Source organism: Rhinoderma darwinii, chromosome 7 (genome assembly GCF_050947455.1).
Source record: "Rhinoderma darwinii isolate aRhiDar2 chromosome 7, aRhiDar2.hap1, whole genome shotgun sequence".
NCBI lineage: Eukaryota > Metazoa > Chordata > Amphibia > Anura > Rhinodermatidae > Rhinoderma > Rhinoderma darwinii.
Genome location: NC_134693.1, coordinates 21,167,216 through 21,187,440, shown reverse-complemented (window position 1 = coordinate 21,187,440; position 20,225 = coordinate 21,167,216). Strand labels below are relative to the sequence as shown.

Genomic DNA, 20,225 nt, shown 5'->3' with positions numbered 1-20,225 from the left:
CAAGCCCCAGAAGCAAAGAAGCACCTAGTGCATTTTGAGTTCTCTTTTTTATTAGAATATATTTTAGGCAGCATGCCAGGTTTGAAGAGGTGTTGAGGTGTCAAAACAGTAGGAATCCCCCAATAGTGACCCCATTTTGGAAACTACACCCCTCAAGGAATTCATTTAGGGTTGTTGTTACCATTTTGACCGCACAGTTTTTTCACAGCACGTATTTGAATTGGGCACTGAAATGAAAAAAATGTCATTTTCTCCAATAAAATGTCATTTGTGATCAAAATTTCTTATTTTAACAGGGAACAAAATACCCCATTTTGTTGCCCAATTTGTCCTTAGTGTGGCAATACCCCATTTGTGGTGATAAACTGCCGTTTGGGCCCATGGGAGGGCTCAGAAGGAAAGGAGCGCTATATGTTTGTTGGAGTCCAGATTTTGTTGGATTGGTTTTCGGGTGCCATGTCGCATTTGCAGAGCCTCAGAGGTATCAAAGCAATGGAAACCCACCAAAAATGACCCCATTTTGGAAACTACACCCCTCAAGGAATTCATTTATGGTTGTTGTTAGCATTTTGACCACACAGTTTTTTCACAGCACCTATTTCAATTGGGCTGTGACATTAAAAAAATGAAATTTTTTCCAATAAGATGTAATTTTTTACCAAAATTTCTTATTTTCACAGGGAACAAAATACTCAATTTTGTTGCCCAATTTCTCCTGAGTGCATCAATACCCCATTTGTGGCAATAAACTGCCGTTTGGGCCCATGGGAGGCCTCAGAAGGGAAGGAGCGCTGTGTGTTCTTTGGAGTACAGATTTTGCTGGTTTGGTTTTCGGGTGCCATGTCGCATTTGCAGAGCCCCAGAGGTATCAAAGCAATGGAAACCCACCAGAAGTGACCCCATTTTAGAAACTACACCCCTCAAGGAATTCATTTATGGGTAATGTGACAATTTAGACTCCATAGTTTCTTCACAGAACTTATTTGAATTGGGCTGGGAATTAAAAAAAATATATATTTTTTCCAATAATATGTCATTTTAGCTCAAAAATTCTTATTTTCACAAGAAATAAAATACTCCATTTTGTTGCCCAATTTGTCCTGAGTGCGGCAATACCCCATTTGTGGTGATAAACTGCCGTTTGGGCCCATGGGAGGGCTCAGAAGGAAAGGGGCGCTATGTGTTTGTTGGAGTACAGATTTTGCTGGTTTGGTTTTCGGGTGCCATGTCGCATTTGCAGAGCCACAGAGGTATCAAAGCAATAGAAACCAACCACAAATGACCCCATTTTGGAAACTACACCCCTCAAGTAATTCATTTATGGGTGTTGTGACCATTTTGACCCCATAGTTTTTTCACAGAACTTATTTGAATTGGGCTGGGAATGAAACCAAAATTATTTTTTTCAAATAATATGTAGTTTTGGCTGAAAATTTCTTATTTTCACAAGAAACAAAATACCCCATTCTGTTGCGCAATTTGTTCTGAGTGCCGCAATACCCCATTTGTTGTGATAAACTGCCGTTTGGGCCCATGGGAGGGCTCAGAAGGAAAGGACCACCATTTGGCCTACTGGGGATTTTCTAGTGCGAAGTCATGTATGCAGAAGCCCCTGAGGTACCAGTACAGTTGAAACCCGCAAGAAGTGACCCCGTTTTAAAAACTACACCCTTAAGGCATTCATCTAGAGGTGTAGTGAGCATTTTGACCAGAGACCTACACCCCATAAACTGTAATGTGGGTTCTCCCGGGTACGGCAATACCCTACATGTGGCTGTTATCAGCTGCCTGGACACACAGCAGGGCTCAGAGGGGAAAGACGAGGGGGGATAAGATGTGCGGAGTGCATCAGGGTATGTAAAATTGGGGTAAATTATAAACCAAGGGATGGATGATAAATTTTAAAACACTCTTTCATACAGAGCTCTGGTTATTCGGGACATGCGTCATATTGATATATTGTGTCATCCGTTATCGCCCTCTTATAGCAGACTTTGCACCTCTTTTGACTTTTTCCCTTCTTGCCAGTTTGGGGAACTTCTGGAAAGTGTTGCCCTGGTACGATGCGTGTGGCCTCGCTTCCAGAAGTACTGGGTGCCCCCCCTTCTTGATCCCTAAAGATTAGGTTCTTGATAATCACCTCTTGAAATTCCAGGAAAGTTCCCGTCTGGCCTGCACATCGACGTAGCAGGTACGCATTGTACAAAGCCATCTGTATGATGTGCCCGGCCAGCTTCTTATACCGCATGGCGCTGTAGGGCTTCAGGGCTTTATCTTACAAGTCCATCCCTCCCATGTACCTATTGTAGCCCAGGATGCAGTCTGGTTTGGGGGTGGCCTTTCCTTCATATATCCTAAAACTGTAGGTATACCCTGATGCACTCTCGCAGCTTATACATCTTCACGCCATACCTTGCCCTCTTACCCGGCAGGTACTCGCGGAATTGAACCCTCCCTTTAAAATGTACCAGGGACTCCTCAATAGAAATACACTTCTCGGGGGTGTATGCTTGGGAAAACCGGGCACTGGAACGGTCTAATAGGGGTCTCCGTTTATACAAACGATCAAAACTGGGGTCATCTCGGGGTGGGCACGGCTCATTATCAGTATAATGTAAGAAGCGAAGTGTTGCCTCATTTATTTATTGTTTTAGGTTCCAGTTCAGTTCTGAAGTTGCTTTGAGGGGCCCATATATTAGAAACCCCTATGAAATACCCCATTTTAGAAACTAGACCCCTCAAAGTATTCACAACAGCATTTAGAAATTTTATGAACCCTTTAGGTGTTTCACAGAAATTTAGAGCAAAGTAGAGGTGAAGTTTACATATTTTTTTTTGTCAGAAAATCCTTTTTATACCATTTTTTTTATAACACAAAAGGATTTATCAGAGAAACGCAACTCAATATTTATTGCCCAGATTCTGCAGTTTAGAGAAATATCCCACGTGTGGCCCTCGGGCGGTAATGGACGGAAGCGCCGGCCTCCGAAGCAAAGGAGCACCTAGTGGATTTTGAGGCCTCTTTTTTATTAGGCACCATGTCCGGTTTGAAGAGGTCTTGTGGTGCCAAAACATTGGGAACCCCCCAAAAGTGACCCCAATTTGGAAACTAGACCCCTTGAGGAATGCATTGTAGTTTTCTTGGGGTGCATGCGGCTTTTTGATCAGTTTTTATTCTATTTTTAGGTGGCGTGGTGACTAAAAAACAGCAATTCTACTATTGTTTTTTTATTCTATTTTTTTTACAGCGTTCACCGTGCGCTATAAATGACACATTCACTTTATTCTGCGCGGCGATACGATTACGGCGATACCAGATGTTTATAGTTTTTTTTTATGTCTTATGGCGTTTGCACAATAAAATACGTTTTGTAAACAATCATTCACTTTTTGTGTTACCTTATTCTAAGAGCCAGAACGTTTTTATTTTTCAATCAATAAAGCCGTGCAAGGACTTTTTTTTTGCGTAACGAACTGTAGTTTCCATCAGTACCATTTTTAGGTACATGCGACTTTTTGATCTCTTTTTATTCCATTTTTTGGGAGGTGAAGTGACCAAAGAATTGTGATTGTGGTTCGGTTTATTATTATTTTATTTTACGGCGTTCACCGCGCGGGATAAATAACGAAATAATTTTGTAGTTCAGGCCGTTACGGACGCGGCGATACCAATTATGTATAGTTTATTTGTTTGTTTATATATTTTTATTAATAATAAATGACTGATAAGGGAAATAGGGGGATTTTTACTTTTATTACTTTTAAATCTTTTATTTTCTTATTTTTACACATCTTTTTTTAACTTTTTTTTTACTGTATTACTTTGTCCCACTAGGGGACATGAGGGCAGGAGGCCCTGATCGCTATTCTAATACACTGCACTACATGCGTAGTGCAGTGTATTAGAACTGTCAGCTACTCACTGACAGCAAGCATAGTGGGTCCTGACGATGTCAGGACCCACTAGGCTTCCGTCTATGGCATAGCCGGACGCCATTGTTTGGTGTCCGGTTGCCATAGTCACCATCGCCGGCCGCTATCGCGTAGCAGGCCGGCGATGGCAGCTTAACCCCTAAAAAGCCGCGATCTCTATAGAACGCGGCTTTTAAGGGGTTAATCAGCGGGGACACAGCGATCGGTCCCCGCTGCAGGAGCCGTGACAGCTGCTGAACAAGACAGCAGCGGCACAGCTCCTGTATGTGTCGGGAGGACGGCCGAAACGGCCGTTTCTCCCGTGACGTACTATTACGGCATGGAGCGCGAACGATACAGCTGCCATGACGTAATAGTACGTCAAGGAGCGGGAAGGGGTTAAGGACCCCACTGGTCTGAAACGCGTAAGCGTGGTCCCGGGATTTTTTTGTTTTAACTTCCTTGTTTTAAATATGACCAAATAAACCTTACAACTTTTATTTTGAGTGCTGGATATACCTTCACTATACACCAGTATGTACCATAGAGGTAGCACAGACGACTGCTATGCAGAGAGGGGGCCCAGTCCAGGTTGGTCTCATCCCGTAGCACACCTCAAAGCCTGTACTGCGGCACACAGAGTCGCTGTGGCTTTATTTTAAGAAGCCGTAGGCATTCTGCGTGCAGCCATTTGCCGCTCCGTAAGGTGGCGTTATAAGGAATTATCTGCCCGTAGCACTATAGTAGCTAGCTCTGAATAGCACAGTGATACGCCACTATATGAAATTGGAGGTTGTACAAAGTTGTAATACGGTTGTGTCAGTTGTGGACATGAGGCCTTAGTGTGACAGTGTGACAGTCTTCACTGTTGTTTTAAGATTCCATCAAAAAACCCGAAAGATCAGGATGAACAGTGGCTCTTCCTTCAGGAGGCAGGAATTGCTTGACAACCCCTGTGTAAGTTTTTCGTACACATACAATTTAAGGCGACCCTGTAGGGATACAATTGCCATGATATCGCACTGTGATCTAAAATGATCGTATTAGTGCAATGTAACTCGTTCACATTAGTGCCATTCTGGTGGCCATTTAATTGTTCTGGCTTTAAACTTAATAACAATAGTGGAAAAGTGATGACAGTAGGCACCCTATGCCGCACATTTTTTGGATGCCACACACTGAGAAGAACAGTGTGGTGCCCAAATAATAGTGGCAAACATTGGCCAAATAATATTTCCATACATTTACCTAAGTAACAATACAATACTGTGCCACCGCCACTGCCATACACTGCAAAAATAATAAACTGTACAGTGCCTAAGTAGCAGTGCCACACAATGCCAGATAAATACCCCCATATAGTGCTCAAATAATGGATCAGTGGAGTGGATCAATGGAGAATATAATTTTTTAAGATTTGCTCATCTTGACCCAACAATGAATGGATGAGGCATGTGTGGAAAGTCCAGGTCTCCATGTTATTATTTGCAAAGATTTAAGTACAGGAGCTTTAAGTAAATAATATTTTCATGGAGCGTGTGTCCTCTGAGATTCCTGATCCTCCTCTAAGTCTCAAATACAAGTCATTATAACAGGTTAAACACAATGGTCATTTGTGGATTATGACCCTAGAAGACAGATCTGCTGTGTTCTTATCCCAATACCCATTCCTACTTGATTGCTCTACCTAATGAATATAAGGATTTGTCTTGTTGTGTTCAACTCCTCTTCACATGTTCTTTCTGCAATTGGAATTTCCTCCACGTCTTAAGGACTTTGCTATAAGAAGAAACAAGACTCTCACATACATTACATTGTGGACTAGGTTCATTAGAATGGTTGAAGACATCTGTTTTGCCTTTTGAGGTTTGTTGTTTGGGTTCTCCTAAAATTGTTCTTGACACCTCCTATCATATGGTTCCTCATCTCACGTGAAGGCTACGTTTCTTCAAGAAGAACCTGACCTACAATATATGAAATTTGCTGACAGTGCTTGGACTTATTTGCCTTAAAATACAAGAAGAAGCTTGACATCTAGAGAATATTTCATCTTCAGAATACAACCCAAGTTTTCAGGTTCTCTTTTTGGGTTGTCTACTTACCAACATCACCCCAGCCCTTCTTGTGTCCACGCAACTTTAAGATACTGTACCACCTCCTCTGGAAGATCTATTTGGCCTTCAGATTCATTGGATGCCAGCTTCTGATCCAAATGCGGTTGGCTTTATTGTTCTTCTCACAACTGCTCCTCTTCTGCAAGGTAAGTGAGAAGTTTTCTGGACACAATTTAGAATGTACAATGGTGTAGATGAGATTTTAGGTTCATTTTAAATAACCCGTGAATAAACCTTAAAAAGTTATTCTCATCACAAAAAGTGATGGTATATTGCTAGAATATGCCATCACATTCTGATTGGTGCAGGTCCGACTGCCCGGACCCTCACCAATCCTGCGATTAAAGGAACCGCGGCACTGCTTTAGCCGGTTCACAGGGAGTGCTGCTTTTTAGGGAAAAACATTGAATGGGCTGCATTAGCGCTGTGGTCCCTTTATCCCCAGGATTGTTGGGCGTCCCAGCAATGGGAACCCCAATGATCAGACAGCGTTGGCATATCCTAGCTAATTGTGATCGGAATAACCTTTAATTGAGAGGCATCCATAACAAATGAAATAAAAAAACTCCTTTGATGCTGGTTCTTGTCACTATTTTTCCATTTTTCCAAGGAGAGAAGAAGAGTCTGACCTAGGATGAATTCACCTATTTTCTATTTGATACTATTGAGCAGTCTCTGCACATGGGGGTGCGGGGGGGGGTAAGGCCTACCTTAAATGGGGCTCCTTTCCATGACCCATATCAGTCAAACGAACTTACTCTATGATAGATATATAACGGGGAGGGATTTTTCTCACAGTCTTTGGCAGTGGCTCATCGGTGCGATGCTCGCAAATGGCCTATGTAGGAATTAGAGGGTCCTCTCATACTGCACGGTTCCTCCTCGAGTCTCTGACACTCTTTGACACTCAGTTGCTCTCTGCAGTCAATCAGTTGTAGCTTACTTCTCACAACTCCCACTCAGGATCGCGGCATTCAGCTTCCATCAGTCTGTCTACAAAGTCACGTTGCACTCCTTACACTACCCCAGAATCAGACACTCAGACCCCAATTACTCTGGCCCATTCTAGGCCTGCCCTGCTGCATTACCATTTGCGAACCCAGTCACTGACAGGTACCTCAATTCTTTTACCACAGTCAAAGGCACTTACTTTTGTAAACTGTAGCTGGCCTCGCTTCATGGACGTGCAAAATGGCGTACACATGCCTCAACGTTCCAGGAACGGCAGAGTATAACTTTAAAGGTGCTTAAGTACAAGAGAATGAGGCACTACTGGGACTAGTAGTCTTTCTGGACATTCGGCAGTACACTGCTCATGGGGGCGAAACGGGGGCAGCGGTATAAGCTTGAGAAAGCATTGTACATGAAACGGCTGTTGCCTGACACAGTCGTCGTCTTCCCCCCACACCTTTTTTACAAAGCATTAAAGAATTTTCTACGTCAGACCGGGTGAGTGCGGCTTTTTTTTCTTTACTTGCATTGTATAATTTTAAAGAATCTGCTACCTTAGTAATTGAATCTGTGCCCCCTCCCCACTGCCAAGGGAGTACTACCACAGCCTGTAAAAACAGCATCTACAATATCACACTTACTTAACCTGGTCATGTGACCACAGGTCCTATCCACATAGCACACAACAGCACAATATGAAATACAGTCTACATTTCCAGACACATGCTTGGTCTTGAATTTGCTAAGAAATTACATAAATAAAAGTACGGTCACAATCACATTTGGGGCCCTGGCACACCTTACATCTCCACCCGGGTTTAACGGATTCCCTTATTTTCATCACAATGGAACTGGAACCTGAAACATAAACATTTGTTATTTATCTACATATGGTGGCCTGGCCTATCGTACGTTTAAGCGTCCATATTTGTCACGAAGGCTCTAAGGGCCAGCATTTTTAAAAGAGGCTCTTTCCAAACCTTACAGATATATCCCAGACATAATAGAAAAATAAAAGTTCCCTTCAGACATATTAATAATGTCTACAAATTTGCTCTTTCTAGTAATAATGACAGTACCAGAAACATCACCATTTATACAAAAATTCAGAGAATAGACATACCTCCCAACCGTGCTATTTTTGCGGGATTGTGTCAGAAAAAGTGGCGGGCTTATGCAAATTTTCTCCAAAGTGGGCGTTCCTAGATTGATCGGGGCAGGGCTAAAATGTTGTAAAGTATATATAGACACTTAGATACTTATGTAGCTACAGGCATTTGAATGTTGCAGAAAGCAAAAAGTGCACTTATATTTCTCATTCTTCTCTATACAGATCACTTCTGCCTGGCATGACCTCGACAATACGGAATTCGACTGCTGGCCAAATGACCAGCCCAATGAACAGAATATGATTGACTGTATGGGTACGTATGTTGAGATGTTGATAAGTAGAATGATCATACTGTAAGTCAATGGGGTCCATTGGGCATCATTGGCATCCATCCAACGATGGAATCCGGCAGTGTATAACATGGAAGTCTTACAGGACACCCAATGCAGTCACTGGCATCCATTGATTTCACTAGGTACCCTCAAGTCCACCTATGTCGTGGGTAATCACGATTCTACAGGTTGCTCAGCACCCCCAATACATTATAATCCTTAGTTATTTATTCCATCTTCTTCTCTTGTAGGTTTGGAGATGGCCTGGATTGAAAGGCCTCCCGGTGAGGTAATTACCGGGCAGGAGTTTAATGTTAGCTACTCAGTGTCCGTACCCATCAGTTTTTACCAGAAGGCCGTGGCACAAAATATTCTTAAATTCAGGTGAGTTCTAATAATAATTTAATTCATTTTGTTTTAAGATGGTATTTTATTACAATTAGAAAACTTTGATCCCTGCCACGTCTCCAACTATAAGGCTCTTGACCAGAAAGGTCGAATTAATGTAATAATGTATGACAGTAATAGTATTGCACACAGATCTAAAGCATGCAGATAGAATAGAAATTTAGAGATTTTAGATTTGATACATTTTTATACATATACTGTATGTGGAGGGGCATTTATCAGCACTGTGGATTTTCTCTATTTGAAACATTTGTTTTCAGTCTCTGCACCATAAACATAATACGTTGTTTTTCTTTACTGAGGCACAGTCATAGATTTTTGCCTGCAGCCCCCACTATGGGGAGCTCACTGCATAAAGATTCATACACCTCCCATTCAGTACAGTACTAGCCATATAAATCCATATGCACTTAGCTCCACCTAGTGGTAACTGCAGGCAGTAGGAATTTAATCATGTGAAGGGAATCAGGCGGTTTGGAGCTCCATGTGTAAAAAATGCAGATCTGACACCAATAACAATTTAAATAAAAGTATATTATGAAATGAATCAGCACATCATTTTGAACCTAACAACAGAATGGTGAACATTATCTTTAATAAAGGACTAATACTCTGAAGATATAGCTATCTATCTATCTATCTATCTATCTATCTATCTATCTATCTATCTATCTATCTATCTATCTATCTATCTATCTATCTATCTATCTATCTATCTATCTATCTATCTATCTATCTAGTGATACCTATTTTGCACATTTAGTATAAAATCTGCTGTCTAGGCAATATGATATAATGGTATAATGGTACAAATTGTATTTTATATATATATATATATATATATATATATATATATATATATATATATATATATATATATAGAAAGTCCACCGTCCAGCAGCACCAGTCAAAATATGGGTGGGTGCACGTCCCAGGAGCCCAATCACAACACCAAATCCTCTATAGTCGTCCAATAAGAGACAGCACTCCAAGTAGTAGTGAAAAAAATGGCTTTTTATTAGCCCTTGTGCGACGTTTCGGCTCTTTACATGGAGCCTTTTTCAAGCATCTCAATGCTTGAAAAAGGCTCCATGTAAGGCGGGATTCACACGACCGGGTCCCGCCCGAGCCCGAGTATCGGCCGGTAAAATCGGCCATTTTTCCCGGCCATTATTCTTGCATCCGTTCCGGGCCGGGCAGATCTGGACAGTGACATCAGCGGCAACTCCTGAAGGGGAATCCCCATGTGTTCGGGGATTCCGCTTCAGGAGTTTCCCCTGATGTCACTGCCCAGATATGGACAGAGACATCAAGCGCTCTGTCCAGGAGCGGAATCCCCGAACACACAGGGATTCCGCTCCTTCAGGGAGCTAAAATGGAGCTAGCACATAGCAGAGCGGGGAGATACCTTCCTGCTCTGCTATAGTGGCGTCGCTACAGTAGTAGCAGCAGCAGCAGCTGCTAGCGGCGCCATGGAAGGTGTCGCCAGGCCAGGGCGCTTTTAAAACAAGCAGGGGAAGGGAGCCAGCGCAGTGCTCCCTCCACCTGCTGTACACCCCGGCCCTGCCACACAGTGTACAGCGCACAGCCATTTGTCCGAATGGCATAAACTCCTCCTCCTCACATGCACTCTGCGCTGTGAGGAGGAGATAGAGCGCAAGCGACGGAAAACCCGGCCATCACTCTGGACACATTCCGGTGATGGCCGTGTATTACCCGGCCCCATAGACTTCTATGGGAGCCGGGCGGCCGGGTACCCGGCCGAAAATAGAGCATGTCCTAAGAAATTACAAATCGGTCGTGTGAATAGCCCCATTAGGGGTCTATTATTCCTAATGCAGCCGGCTGCCGGGCGACTTATGAACGGCCGGCACCCGGCCGGGAAACCCTGTCGTGTGAATGAGGCCTAAAGAGCCGAAACGTCGCACAAGGGCTAATAAAAAGCAATTTTTTTCACTACTACTTGGAGTGCTGTCTCTTATTGGACTATATATATATATCCAAAAAAGAGAACGTGAAGCAGCACTCAAATAAAGTGAATTTATTCATCCAACATGGAACCACTGATTCCATGTTGGATGAATAAATTCACTTTATTTGAGTGCTGCTTCACGTTCTCTTTTTTGGATATCTAACACATAAGGAGAGGTCACTCCTTTATTTTTGAAGCTTTGCACCACCCTAGTCAGGCATTTGTTCACGGTGCTGCTCCAATCCTCTGCTTTTTATATATATATAAATAAATTGACTGCCTCGGCAAAGAAGTGCAGGGCGCTTCTTTGCAACGTAATTTGAGCCGTTCTTCATTGAACTCAATGAAAAGCAGCTCTAGATTTACGAGCGTCTCAGACGCCTCGCATAATGCGAGGAGGAGCTTTTACGGCTGAAACGAGGCAGCTGTTTTCTCCTGAAAACAGTCTGTCATTTCAGCCGTAAAAGCCTCTCACCGTGTGCACATACCCCAACACGTTTTCCCACATGCTTTATGATGTAGGTCTTTGCAAAACATAGCCGGGCTTGGATGTTTTTCTTTGCCACCCTACCCCACAGCCCAGACATATGAAGAATTTAGGAGATTGTTGTCACATGCACTACACAACCAGTACCTGCTAGAAAGTCCTGGAGCTTAATGTTGCTGTAGGCCTCTTGGCAGCCTCCAGGACCAATGTCTGGTCTTTTCATAAATTTTTGAGGGACGTCCAGTTCTTGGTAATGTCACTGTTGTACCAAATGTAATCCACTTCATGATGACCGTCTTCACTGTGTTCCATGATATATCTAATGCCTTGGAAATTCTTTGGTACCCTTCTCCTGACTGATGTCTTTCAGCATCAGATCCCTTTGATGTGTTGTAAGCTCTTTATGGACCATGGCTTTTGCTGTCACATGCAACAAAGAAAATGTCAGGAAAATCCTAATAGATCAGCTGAACTTTATATGGGGTTACTCAGAATCACTTTAAATAACGGCATCTGTGTACTGACTACTATTTAACATGAGTTTAAATGTGATTGGCTAATTCTGAATACAACCACATCCCTAATTATAAGAGGGTGTTCACACTTATGCAACCACATTATTGTAGTTTTGTTATTTTTATTTTTCCCCTCTAAATGATTTCAGTTTTTTTTTTCAATTGAACAGATTATGGGTCACATATAAGGTGGAAAATGTTGTGAAATGATTAATCTTGTACTGTTTTTGTGACATGACAAAAACCTGGCATTTTAACGGGTGTGTAGACATTTTATACCCACTGTATATACACATATATTTATTTCTTTTTTAGTAATGCCAGTGAAGCCAAAAAGTTTTGTGAAGAAGTTGAATGTCCGGCAGACTGGAAATATGCTTCTGCTGAAAACTGCTGTATCTACCATGCAAATATCCACTCCTGTCCACTGGCCTTTATGGTTAGTAATTCTGCTAATGTCTATATAATGTGATGTCTCTACTCTCTGTGGGCTTTACAAAGCACTTAGTGGTAGAAGGACTGTATAGTCAGTAAATGTAAAATCTACCATCTTTATTACATACCTTCATTAGTTTTTTTATTTATTTTTTCACTTACTTTTCAGTTTTTCTCTTTGAGAAGGGTAGAAAAAAACCTCTATCCTCTAATATCTATCTATCTATCTATCTATCTATCTATCTATCTATCTATCTATCTATCTATCTATCTATCTATCTATCTATCTATCTATCTATCTATCTATCTATCTATCTATCTATCATCTGTTTATTTATCTATCTATCTATCTAATATCTATCTATCTATCTATCTATATCTATCTATATTTTAAAAACCCATAGTATCAGTTGCATGTCGGCAAAAATAACAGTATCAAATAAGAGTCATGTACTGTCTATACGGACTTCACCCCTGTGACCAGTGAATGGCTATCGTAGTCACGTGTATAGTATGGGACGTCATCACTGTAGTCTAGTAAACAAAGACGGCCAGGGGACCATGTAATCGCCAGCACGAAGGATTTGAAGGTTATTATGTGACACTTATATTTACCAACATGCATCTTTTACTGTGAATTTTCAAAAAGTTGTAAAACACCTTCAATAGAAAGTGTCCTGTAACAACATTGACACCATTTGTTTGGGTGTAAAGACAGAATTGTGTTTTGCTAACTATTTCCGGGAAGCTGAGATGATTAGTACCGACACGTGTGGATATGAGAGGCTAATGACAGGGAACACTAGTAGTAAGCGAAAGTTGGGGATTCCACCAACGCGTTTCAGTGTTTTCTCGTCACTTGTGATCATGTCTTTTGGGGTCAGATTTTCCTCTGAAATGAGGATATTTCCTGAGCCTGATGTCACCACAGCTGCAATAAACATTTCAAGGGGTCTGGGAATAAACTTTGATCTGTGCAGCTGCTATAGACGCCCTTGATGTTCCTCTTGTGTTTCCAATACAGAAGCAGCGTGGCATCTGTGGGCCGTGGATCCCTGATGATGGTAAAATAGTGACACACACTGTGTCCAAGGCGGGGAAAATGACACAGCGGAACTGGACTAGTAAGGTAAATTCCTCCACGCAGGGGCAGAAATATTATCCAGACAAGACAGAGATCCTGCTGCCAAGTGGGCCCATAGAGAAGTTCATTATATGTCATTTTCACCCCCCAAAAAATAAAATAAACACAAGTTCTTAAAGAGGCTCTGTCACCAGATATTGCAACCCCTATCTGCTATTGCAGCAGATAGGCGCTGCAATGTAGATAAGGGCAGATTCAGACGAACGTTGCGTTTTTGCGCGCGCAAACAACGCTGCGTTTTGCACGCGCAAAAAACATTTGACAGCTGCGTGTGTCATCCGTGTATGATGCGCGGCTGCGTGATTTTCGCGCAGCCGCCATCATAGAGATGAGGCTAGTCGACGCCCGTCACTGTCCAAGGTGCTGAAAGAGCTAACTGATCGGCAGTAACTCTTTCAGCACCCTCGACAGTGAATGCCGAACACAATATCGAGAAACCTGTTAAAAAAAAAGAAAAAGTTCGTACTTACCGAGAACTTCCCTCCCGGCCGTTGCCTTGGTGACGCGTCCTTGGTGACGCGCCTCTCTTGACATCGGGCCCCACCTCCCTGGATGACGCGGCAGTCCATGTGACCGCTGCAGCCTTTGCTTGGCCTGTGATTGGCTGGAGCTGTCACTTGGACTGAATTGTCATCCCGGGAGGTCAGACTGGAGGAAGAAGCCGGGAGTTATCGGTAAGTCAGAACTTCGTTTTTTTTTACAGGTTCATGTTTATTGGGATCGGTAGTCACTGTCCATGGTGCTGAAACAGTTTAACTCTTTCAGCACCCTGGACAGTGACTATCTCCTGACGTCGCGTGCCGGAAATTTTTTTGCCGGGTTCGGCCAAAACGAGTTCGGCCGAACCCGGTGAAGTTCGGTTCGATTGTCCGGGTTCGCTCATCTCAAAGACACTCCATTTGGATGTTTGGAAACAGAAAAGCACGTGGTGCTTTTCTGTTTACATTCATCCTTTTGACAGCTGGTGCGCTGTTTCAGTCGGTTCGCACGGAAGTGCTTCCATGCGACCTGCGTGGTTTTCACGCACCCATTGACTTCAATGATGCGCGAAATACGCGGAGATATTGAACCTGTCGCGTTTTGTACGCAGCGAACAAACGCTGCGCACAAATCACGCACTGTTTGAACTGCCCCATTGACTTCTATAGGGCTGTGCGTGGCGCGTGAAAAATACGCGGCCTGCACGCACGAAAATCACGCTCGTGTGAATCCCCCCTAAGAGTAACGTTTTTATTTTTAAAAAACGAGCATTTTTGGCCAAGTTATGATCATTTTTGTATTTATGCAAATGAGGCTTGCAAAAGTACAACTGGGCGTGTTGAAAAGTAAAAGTACAACTGGGCGTGTATTATGTGCGTACATCGGGGCGTGTTTACTACTTTTACTAGCTGGGCTTTCTGACGAGAAGTATCATCCACTTCTCTTCAGAACGCCCAGCTTCTGGCAGTGCAGACACAGCCGAGTTCTCGAGAGATCACGCTGTGACTTCACTCACTTCCTGCCCCAGGTCCTGCATCGTGTCGGATGAGTGAGGACACATCGGCACCAGAGGCTACAGATGATTCTGCAGCAGCATCGGCGTTTGCAGGTAAATCGATGTAGCTACTTACCTGCAAACGCTGATGCTGCTGCAGAATCAACTGTAGCCTCTGGTGCCGATGTGTCCGACACGATGCAGGACCTGGGGCAGGAAGTGAGTGACGTCACAGCGTGATCTCTCGAGAACACGCTGTGTCTGCACTGCCAGAAGCTGGGCGTTCTGAAGAGAAGTGGATGATACTTCTATACACAACGCCCAGCTAGTAAAAGAAGTAAACACGCCCCGATGTACGCACATAATACACGCCCAGTTGTACTTTTACTTTAAACACACCCACTTGGACTTTTGCAAGCCTCATTTGCATAACTACAAAAATGGTCATAACTTGGCCAAAAATGCTAGTTTTTTAAAAATAAAAACGTTACTGTAATCTACATTGCAGCGCCGATCTGCTGCAATAGCAGATAGGGGTTGCAAAATCTGGTGACAGAGCCTCTCTAAGTCATTTTCTTCTTTCCAGTTGTTAAACAGTCTATTCAGCTGGTTATATCTGTTTCTTGGAAAGCTGGATAACAACTAATATGGCTGCCAGTGCAATGTCCAGAGGGGCTTTTACCCAGGCAGCTGTAATGGTAATCATAGTGACCCCAGCAATTAACAGATACTGCCGGATATGAATGGGTGACCGTGTAATACATGGCCGCACCTAGTCCACTAGAGTGACTGCTCTTGCTAATAGGGGGAGACCTAATTGTGTCTCTCCCTCTATAATGACCATATGCCCCAATAAATACATATGAACAGGGGTTGTCCTATATGGGTAACCCTTTAAAGTGTAAGGGTATGTGCACACACACTATTTACGTCCGTAATTGATGGACGTATTTCGGCCACAAGTACCGGACCGAACTCAGTGCAGGTAGCCGGGTTCCTAGCATCATAGTTATGTACGATGCTAGGAGTCCCTGCCTCGCTGCAGGACAACTGTCCCGTACTGAAAACATGATTACAGTACGGGACAGTTGTCCTGCAGAGAGGCAGGGACTCCTAGCATCGTACCTAACTATGATGCTAGGAGCCCGGCTCCCTGCACTGTGTTCGGTCCGGTACTTGCGGCCGAAATACGTCCGTCAATTACGGACATAATTAGTGTGTGTGCACATACCCTAAGGGTATGTGCACACACAAAATAAAAACCGTCTGAAAATACGGAGCTGTTTTCAAGGGAAAACAGCACCTGATTTTCAGAAGTTTTTTAAGCCACTCCCGATTTTCGCTGCGTTTTTTACGGCTGTTTTTGGAGCTGTTTTTCAATAGAGTCAATGAAAACTGGCTCCAAAAATCGCTCAAGAAGTGACATGCACTTCTTTTTCGCGGCCGTTTTTTTACGCGCCCGTTTTTCAAAACGGCCGCGTAAAAAAAACGGCCTGTCGGAACGGAACGCCGTTTTCCCGTGGCAATCAATGGGCAGATGTTTGGAGGTAGTCTGCTTCCGATTTTTCAGCCGTTTTTCTGGACATTTAAGGCCCGAAAAACGGCTGAAAACACTATGTGTGCACATACCCTTACTTCACCCGTGGCTGACATTTACTATATAGTCAGCAAATTTGAAATCTAGAATTTTTGTACTATAGCTTATTTTTTTTCCTGTATTTACTTATTGCAAGCAAATGTCCATGGGGGGGGGGGGCCGCATTAGAAGCCCATTGGCATTTGTTATTTTTCTCCGCTTCCCGCTAATTTTAGATTCTCCAGCAATCTAGTTTATATGGGAACTAACAGAAGGTCCTCTCGCCATATGATTTTGGGGGAAATGGACCAGCAATCTGGCTTTTTCCTGTCTAATCATAGTTTTCCCCTGTGATGAGCAGCACCAGAGGTATCTCTGGCAGCCGCTTATCTCTCCCCTTTCTATGAAAATCGTAATAGGTAAGTTCTCTGTATGTTTTCCAGTGGTGTCATCTTTGTCTCTATGTTCAGTTTTAGAGTTGTGCGTTGATGAATGATTTGTATAATTGCAGGTTGTTTTGGTCCACCTTGGCGTCACATCATTGATCGCTCACATCAAAGTCGGGACATATCAGGCAGCTTTAGAAGCTCAGTCCACCGTGCTCAGTGGCAAAGGTAATTTCATTATTGTTAAAATGTCTTTATTGTTGCATCAGACTCAGACTGGTCTGTACTTGTCTGGTCACAGCCGCCAAAATTAAAGGAAATTGTAAAGGGCCATTCATCTACTTTATCTATACAGCAGTCAATGAAAGCGTAATCATTATTATTTCCCTTGCAATATTCCACTGGAAACAAACTTGCAATCTGGACAAAGTGACAGGAAAAAGCCCAATGTTTTGGATAGTATTGCCCAACTGTCCGACGAATCAGCGGCGGACATGCTGAATGTAAGCCAATCACCAACACGTTCATTGAGAGTCAAATGTCAGACTTTGCCACGGTGAAGCCACAACATGCTACGCTGCCAAATACGGGTGCGGCAAACCACAGGACTAGGGATGAAAACCAATGAGCTCCTGGACAGCAAGGGGCCCATATACTGTACCTCTTATGTCTCTGTACCCCCCATCAACATGTACATATAGATGTGTCCTCCCTTAAAGGGGTATTCCCATCTTAGATATTTTTGGCATATCAACAGGATATGCCATAAATGTCTGATAGATGCAGGACCCACATCTGGGACCCGCAGTTATACCGAGAACGGGTTCACCCGATCCCCGTTTTGCCTGGTGCCATATGCCATTAATGTCTAAGAAGGCAATAACCCTTTAACTTATCTTTAAACCCGACATATCCCGAGATGTGTGTCGCGAGATGTTAACCCCTTCCCGCTGCAGCTATTTTTCAGAATCTTATTTGAATTTTTTTCCTCCTTACTTTCCAAAAGCTATAACTTTTTAATTTTTCTGTCGATATAGTCCTATGAGGGCTTGATTTTTGCGGGGCGCGTTGTCGTTTTTCATGGCACCATTTATTGTATCATATAATGTACTAGAAAATGGGTACACAATTCTTTGTGGGGTGGAAAATGAAAACAAAACCAGAAATTTCCCCCATTGTATTTTGCACTTCGTTATTACGGCGTTCACCGTGCATTTAAAGCGACATGTTAAGTTTATTCTCCGGGTCCATACGATTACGGTGATACCAAATTTATACAGCTTTTTTTACATTAATTGTAAAAAATAAGATTTATTTTGTGTCGCCACATTCTGAGAGCCATAACGTTTTTATTTTTTCGTTGATTGAGCGGTATGGGGGCTTATTTTTTGCGGGATGAGCTGTAGTTTTTAATGGTACCATTTTGTGGGTCATGCAAGTTTTTGAACTTTTTTTCTATTTTTGTGGGAGATGATGTAGTTAAAATAACAGCAAATGTGGCGTTTTTTTTGGTTTTCTTACCGAGTTATGTTAAATAATGTTATATTGTAATAGATGAGACTTTTATGGAAGCGCGATAACAATTATGTTTAGTATTTTTTTTATACATTTTTCTTACGTAAAAAATTTTTTGTACATAAAAAAAATCTTTATTTAACAGATTTTTACTTTTTTTACTAGTCCGCTTAGGGGACTTGAACCAGCGATTGTGTCACTGGGGGGGGGGCTGTCAGAGGGGATCGTTAGCCCCTTTATAACTCTTTAGATGTCTCGGCCACTATTGACTGCGGCATCTAAATGGTTCAATTAGCGGGATAGCGCCCAAGCGCGATCCTGCTCGTTACAGTAAATGTTGGATGTATGATTTTAGTTTTGCAACTTTTCACTTGTTTTTTGTATTCTGCAGACAGTGCCATCTAGTGGACAAACATGAAGTGTAGCAGCATGCATACTACTGTATATTAGGCATCCATTATGATGCTATGGTATAGCTCTAAAAAAAAAACCTTACAGCCAAAACATCTCTTGTGTTCTGGATATTCTACCAGTGCCCACTTACCAAGATTTAAATCCCAAGTTGCAGGACATTTAAGCCACCTGGGAACTGCCCAAAATTTGCCAGAAATGCCCCTTTAATGCAAAGTAGCTTAGCGCACACCCCCAGGCCCTTTTTTGGTTCGTAGGGCAGTCTCATGAAATGCTTGACTTTTTGCAAGTATGGCAGTGATAGTGTTAGAGTCTCCATTAGATTGAGTCCATTAGCTCTGTAATACTGTAATATGATCAGACTGCATCTAATATTATCAAGCGACTGCTGGTGGTTATATAAATATGAATGTTCCACCAGAATGTTCTTCCCTCAGTTTAGGTCTTCAGACTTTAATGATATTATTTCATTGATCCGTCTACTAGTTATATTTAATGTCTCTTCTTGTCTTCAGTGTGTGGAGATGACATCTGCAGCCCCGAGGAGAACTGTGCCCTGTGCCCTGCTGATTGTGGCCCGTGCCCAATGCCAACCACAGTGAAAATCGGCATTGCACTTCCCCTAGCTCTATTCTGCAGCGGCTTCATCTTCGCAATAGTGGTATTCGTCACATGTTATAACAATATATATAACTATATATATATATATATATAACTATATATATATATATATATATATATATATATATATATATACACTACCGTTCAAAAGTTTAGGGTCACTTAGAAATTTCCTTATTTTTGAAAGAAAAGCACTGTTTTTTTCAATGAAGATGACATTACAATAATCAGAAATACACTCTATACATTGTTAATGTGCTAAATGACTATTCTAGCTGCAAACGTCTGGTTTTCAATGCAATATCTACATAGGTGTATAGAGGCCCATTTCCAGCAACCATCACTCCAGTGTTCTAATGGTACATTGTGTTTGCTAACTGTGTTAGAAGGCTAATGGATGATTAGAAAACACTTGAAAACCCTTGTGCAATTATGTTAGCACCGCTGTAAACAGTTTTGCTGTTTAGAGGAGCTATAAAACTGACCTTGCTTTGAGCTAGTTGAGAATCTGGAGCATTAGATTTGTGGGTTCAATTAAACTCTCCAAATGGCTAGAAAAAGAGAGCTTTCATGTGAAACTCGACAGTCTATTCTTGTTCTTAGAAATGAAGGCTATTCCATGCGAGAAATTGCCAAGAAACTGAAGATTTCTTACAATGGTGTGTACTACTGCCTTCAGAGGACAGCACAAACAGGCTCTAACCAGAGTAGAAAGAGAAGTGGGAGGCCCTGCTGCACAACTGAGCAACAAGACAAGTACATTAGAGTCTCTAGTTTGAGAAACAGACGCCTCACAGGTCCTCAACTGGCAGCTTCATTAAATAGTACCCGCAAAACGCCAGTGTCAACGTCTACAGTGAA

General features: G+C 42.5%; 1 protein-coding gene across 1 annotated transcript in view; it reads left to right on the top strand.

The window, feature by feature from the left end:
- Positions 1–6,124: 6,124 nt before the first annotated feature.
- Positions 6,125–20,225, top strand: part of LOC142657068 (atrial natriuretic peptide receptor 1-like) — a 41,008-nt gene continuing 26,907 nt past the window's right edge. Inside the window, exons 1-7 of the mRNA XM_075832117.1 lie at positions 6,125–6,172; positions 8,311–8,401; positions 8,672–8,790; positions 12,086–12,241; positions 13,262–13,366; positions 16,943–17,045; positions 19,259–19,404. Of these exons, the coding sequence (XP_075688232.1) occupies positions 6,125–6,172; positions 8,311–8,401; positions 8,672–8,790; positions 12,086–12,241; positions 13,262–13,366; positions 16,943–17,045; positions 19,259–19,404 (768 nt within the window). The remainder of the gene's footprint in view (positions 6,173–8,310; positions 8,402–8,671; positions 8,791–12,085; positions 12,242–13,261; positions 13,367–16,942; positions 17,046–19,258; positions 19,405–20,225) is intronic.